This window comes from Sipha flava, unplaced genomic scaffold, assembly GCF_003268045.1.
Source record: "Sipha flava isolate LNK unplaced genomic scaffold, YSA_version1 197_pilon_pilon, whole genome shotgun sequence".
NCBI lineage: Eukaryota > Metazoa > Arthropoda > Insecta > Hemiptera > Aphididae > Sipha > Sipha flava.
In genome coordinates, this window is record NW_020272774.1 from 2,026,349 (window position 1) to 2,031,820 (window position 5,472).

General features: G+C 32.8%; 1 protein-coding gene across 1 annotated transcript in view; it reads left to right on the forward strand.

The window, feature by feature from the left end:
• Positions 1–501: 501 nt before the first annotated feature.
• Positions 502–5,472, forward strand: part of LOC112681813 (helix-loop-helix protein delilah-like) — a 22,445-nt gene continuing 17,474 nt past the window's right edge. Inside the window, exons 1-2 of the mRNA XM_025552127.1 lie at positions 502–1,021; positions 5,161–5,470. Coding sequence (XP_025407912.1) covers positions 834–1,021; positions 5,161–5,470 — 498 coding nt within the window. The 5' untranslated portion in view covers positions 502–833. The remainder of the gene's footprint in view (positions 1,022–5,160; positions 5,471–5,472) is intronic.

Genomic DNA, 5,472 nt, shown 5'->3' on the forward strand with positions numbered 1-5,472 from the left:
TGGTTGTATGATTTAAAAAAAAAAAAAAAATTACCGTTGTTCGTAACCAATTGTTTTATGTAAATGTGTTGTTTATTGTACGTATATTGTTTTACTGTGACTTCAAAACACACAGGACAAATGAATATACTTTTGGCTTTTAAATCGTTCATAACATATCTATAATGTTGTTGTTGCATCGATCAGAACAGAAACTGTCTATTCGGAACGTATTTTATTATATATATATATATATGTATATAAATTTGTTGAAGGAGAGAGAGAGGATAGTAATATTGTAGCAACCGCAGGAGGAATGGACGGAGTGAAACAGTGACTACGAAGAAAAAGGAAAAGGAAACATAAATAATGGGTCCGGTTTTTTTTTTTTTTTTTTTTTTTTGGGTGTCGCGGGGGCAGCGCGTTTATTATTATTGTTATTATATGTACTCGGCTCATATGTGTTTAAGAGGGGCTCGTCTAGCGCGTGCCCTCAGCGTGCGCAGCGTTCGGTCGGACGTTCGGTAGAGATCGGTCACCGCAGTCTTGTCTCCGGATCGTCGCACTAGAGACTTAAACGGTCGCGCAGCGCTTCAGTCAGACGTTGTACCGTCCACCGCACGAGTCCTCTGTGCTGGCGCGTCTGCTGTCGCCGTACCGTTGCTATCATCGCGTATACGAATCGGTGGTAATCGATCGAAGTTAAGTGCGTTTTTTTAGCAATGAATTTTGACTGTCATTTGTGAACACAAAAATTGGTTTTTTTTTTCCTTTTTAATCATTTAAATCGTTTTTATTTCGTGACGCAATAGTTTTTTTTATTTTTTTTTTTTTATTAACACGTGCGTTGAAATATGGCCGAGTTCGACGCGAACAATAACAATGCGTTACCGTTGCCGGAAAAAGCGCAGGAAAAATATTCGTTACGACCCAGAGCGTCGTTGAAACGCGAAGAACCCGACGACGAGCACGAAGATGGTTGGAAACCCTTGACCCGAGGTCGGTCCACCAAACGGAGGCAAAAACCTAAACCTTTGAGCAGGTACTTGTGAACATTTATTAATATTGCTCCAAAAGTTTTTTGTTTGATCATGTATGAATGTGTATGTACAGTGTATATTTAAAAAAAAAAATAATAATTTTGACCTTTTTTACATAATATTATGTTGTGATATAAATAATATAGTTCTATAAATTCGTAAAAAAATGTAAAAAAAATAATTGAAATGAACTAAAATATACAATTAATTTAAATAATATACTATAGATTGCTTAAATTTTTATTTTCATTTTAGTATTTGTCATCATGTTATGGAAAAAATTAACTATCAAAGATAAAAACTCTAGAACATTTTTTAAAAAAAATGTTGTGATTACTTAAAAAAAAATAAATATTCAATAATGCTAAAAAACTTGGTGCATTTCTATTTAATATTAATTTTTGTTTACAATTTTCATCTTTAATTATTTTTATCTTGAAGCTTAGAAAATAAATAAAGTAAATTGCAATTTAATATTTAATGCAAATTGGTGGAAAATTATGTACTTCAATTTTTTTGTAATATTTCATAAGAAAAATAAAGAGTTATATTTTGAAGTAAAAGTTAAAAAAATTCGGTTCGTATAAATCTCCTATTTTCAGGATTGAATTTGTATACTGAATCGTATTAATAATTTTTTGTACGTTTAATTTTTTTTACTAACCACGGATTTTAATAGGTTTATATACCTTAAATTTTCAGTCATCTATTTTTTTTATACTTGTTTACTATATTTTTTATACTATTTGTTTTTTATTTGTCTCACTGATGTTATATATCAAATTTAATATTAATATAATATATTTACCTGGGAAAAATTAATTGTAATTGTAAATCATAGTTTAATTTGATATAAATTTAAAATTAAATATTTGATTCCTAAAAAATTGTTTTTGAAATAAAAATCTGCTGATATATCGTTTTTAGACTTGTATTAAGCTAATCGTCTTATACATTAAGAGGACACCGCGCCCGAGGGCGGTGAATTATTATGATTGAATAGACATTTATAACTGTAGGAGAACCCAATGTATACTCGTCCTCTACTAATGCTTTTAAATTAATATTCCTGTAAGATTGCCATCGTAAATCGATTTAACATCGTTATAGTTCTTTGTTATAAACTAGTCATAAAATAATAACAATACGCGTTTCCTTTCGTTTGACTTATTTTTATCCAATTTAAACATAATATTTGCTTTTATTAACTTTATAAGAGTATTAATTATTTCATTATTTTAAAATGATTTATAACTAAATGCAATATTAAATAATATTAACACATTTTATGCATTTAATAAATGTTGATTAGATAATCGTACATTTTTTGGTTTTCTATGGTTTCGCCTTGGGTTTACGAATATGTAATGAATGTGTTCAGGGTGGGCGCAATCTATGAGAGCGATAAATGTTTGATTTGTTTTTTCTTTACATTTAACACGGGGAGAAATGTTTGATCGTATTTAAAACGAAAAACACACAAACACCATTTCCAAGTCCTGTCGAAAATAAATATTCCAACATGCGTTGTCACTCGTGTACTATTATTTTAAAAAAAATATGTTGACTTTCGATTTCAGTGGAAAAATTCTGAACCTCTTGATGGCACTATATTAACACGGTTGTTTTATTTTACTAGTCATCGTGAATAACATTATGAAAAAGGAACATGTATATTTATGAATTTATGATGACGTTAATTATTCGGATATTTGGACTCGTAAATTATGTTAATATCTTTTGTTGAAAAAAAAATGGATTAAATAATGTTCGTCGATTATTTTAAAAATAAAAAAAATAAAATTTTCAAAGAAGAATTTAAGAATATTGTACTTGATACTGATAACCAAATCTGAATTTTTCCGATGATTATTCAGTAATCAACAGTAAACAAAAAATCGTTTACCAATGCGGTTAAATTCGTTGAATCCCAGTGATCGCGGAGAGGAGTGTAACAAGAGTTCTTGTATCTGTCTCTATTTTTTTAATTTTTTTTTAACTATAAATGAAAATAAACGGTGACTCATTTGTTAAAATATCGAACATACATGGATACATACCAAACATACAAACATTCATGCATACACGTATAGAAATTGAACATGTACGCGTCGCACACCGTACTTTGTCGCAGTGGTGCGTTTAGATGATTAATCTGTCCCTATATTGGTACGTTACGAGTGTGATAAAATATTTAATGTACCGTCTTATTCAGGATAAATTGAATCTTATTTCATATAAGTGAAACGAAAGCAAACGCGTATATTTCTAGCCAATACTTGACCATACGAAACACTTCTCCGGTTTGTGTCATCGAACAAAATCCTTTATATCGAGTTTTATACACTACGACGACTTGTACCAAGAAGGTTTCATTCGTTCGAACACCGCCGTCCCGATCACAAATGGTATTTCACGCGTTTGTCGTTCGGACCACGAATCGATCTCATTCGTAGTGATGATCGTTGCCCGTGTACTTCTCGTATTGGAACACAATCGCAACGTACGATACCTTATCTTACCACCACCACTACTGCCCTCCGCAACTAGTAGATTATAAGGCTGTTACATACAGGCGAAATTAACCTTTTTTTTAAAAGTCAATGTGTAAACTGCGGCGAGAAAAAATTTAACGTTATACAATCAGCGGTAATTTATTTTATATACCTACGATATTATGTACTATATCGTACCTTAATCATATGTACCTATGTGTACTTATAAACGTTTAATTCATTATGTTATGTAGCGTTTTGCGTACAAAATATGGTAAGGTAAATCCAAATGTATTTTTAAGTTTTAGAGAAATAAACTAAATATCGGTTACTTTAATTTTGGCAATACTAGTTTGTACCTACTTACTAATGTTAAACGTCATTAGTCAAAGGATTCATTTTTAATTCAACATGATGCAATTTATTGCAACGTTTAGCCAGTATGGGAAACAATTTTAAATTCAAATTTAAATATGAATCGAAAATAAGTGGTGATAAAATTGGTCTCCAATAAGGTAAAACTTAACTACCAGAAAAAACAGTTTTGGTACATAGTCATGAATGGGATTCCACAAATGAACGTCAGTCGTAAGTAATAATGATATCAAACGAATATGTTTAAAAGCAATATAAACGAAATGTCATCTAAAATTGTTGTAAGTTCCATTGCGTCTAATTAGACGTCGTTAAACTTTCAACTACTTCTACCGACTTCTACGACAATAGTGAGTCAGATATTAAGTACGTTTCGTTCAAACTTAAAAATATATTAGGATTTACCTTACCGTTTTGTTCGCAAGACGCAGCAACACATAGGTGGGTACATATGATTTTTAGGTACTGTAAAGCGAATAACATCGCAGGTATATTAAATAAATTTCCGCGACTTGTACTATAACGTTTTCTCGACGCGGCGGTTCACACGTCGGCTTTTAAGAAACCTGTCTGGATTTTGCCGCAGTTTACCGTCTGCCGATCGTAACAATTATTTATATTTTTTATTATTGATTTCATTAAAATTTATTACAAATAACATATAAAGTAATTATAATAGAAGGATAAAGAATACATCTACTTCTACAAGCCTAGGCTTGTGGTGGAGCCATAAGTGGTAATTTGGTGAAATTAGTGGGGGAGCTGAACATTATTTGCTTATTATCCCCGTACGCAATAAATTTATTTCAACAAGGTAACTTACAAAGTTTGACAATTTGACATGCTCAACAATTTAACCAAAAAAATAATTAATTTCTTTATCTTAAACATTTTTGGAGTATGTATTCTAAACAGAAATTATTAATTAATTAAATTAAGCAACCAATGCCAGTATTATTACATGTTATTAATATTACATTAATTACGATCGTTCCAAGTCACGACAATAAGTTTGTAAAATCTTACGAATTTGATTTAATTTTTATTACAGACATTTTTTTTTTCAGTTATTAAAAATGCATTTTACAATTATAATAATTATTGTATTTTTAGTCACTTAACCATTTTTAGGGATAAGGGGGCTAAGACCTGTACTTTACAATTCTGGGGGGCTTAGTCCCCTCAAGCCCCCCCTTCTATTACCAACTATAGGTGGATCAGAGTGTTATCAAGTAAAATTGTCAATTGTTAACCGATTGCGATTGCCACAGGTACCGCAGGAAAACGGCTAACGCGCGGGAACGGAGTCGGATGCGGGAGATCAACGAGGCGTTCGAGGCGCTCCGCCGGGCCGTGCCGCACCTGGCCGTGGAGGCCCACAACGAGAAGCTGACGAAGATCACCACGCTCCGGTTGGCCATGAAGTACATCTCGGCGCTCAGCGGTCTGCTGACTACCGCGCCGGCCACCGCGCACACGTCGTCCGTAGCCGCCACCGCGGCCACCGTACTGTCCACGCTGTCATCGTCGCTGTCCACCTCGTCGTCGTCGTCGTCCACGTCGTCGTCGTCGTCGTCATCGTC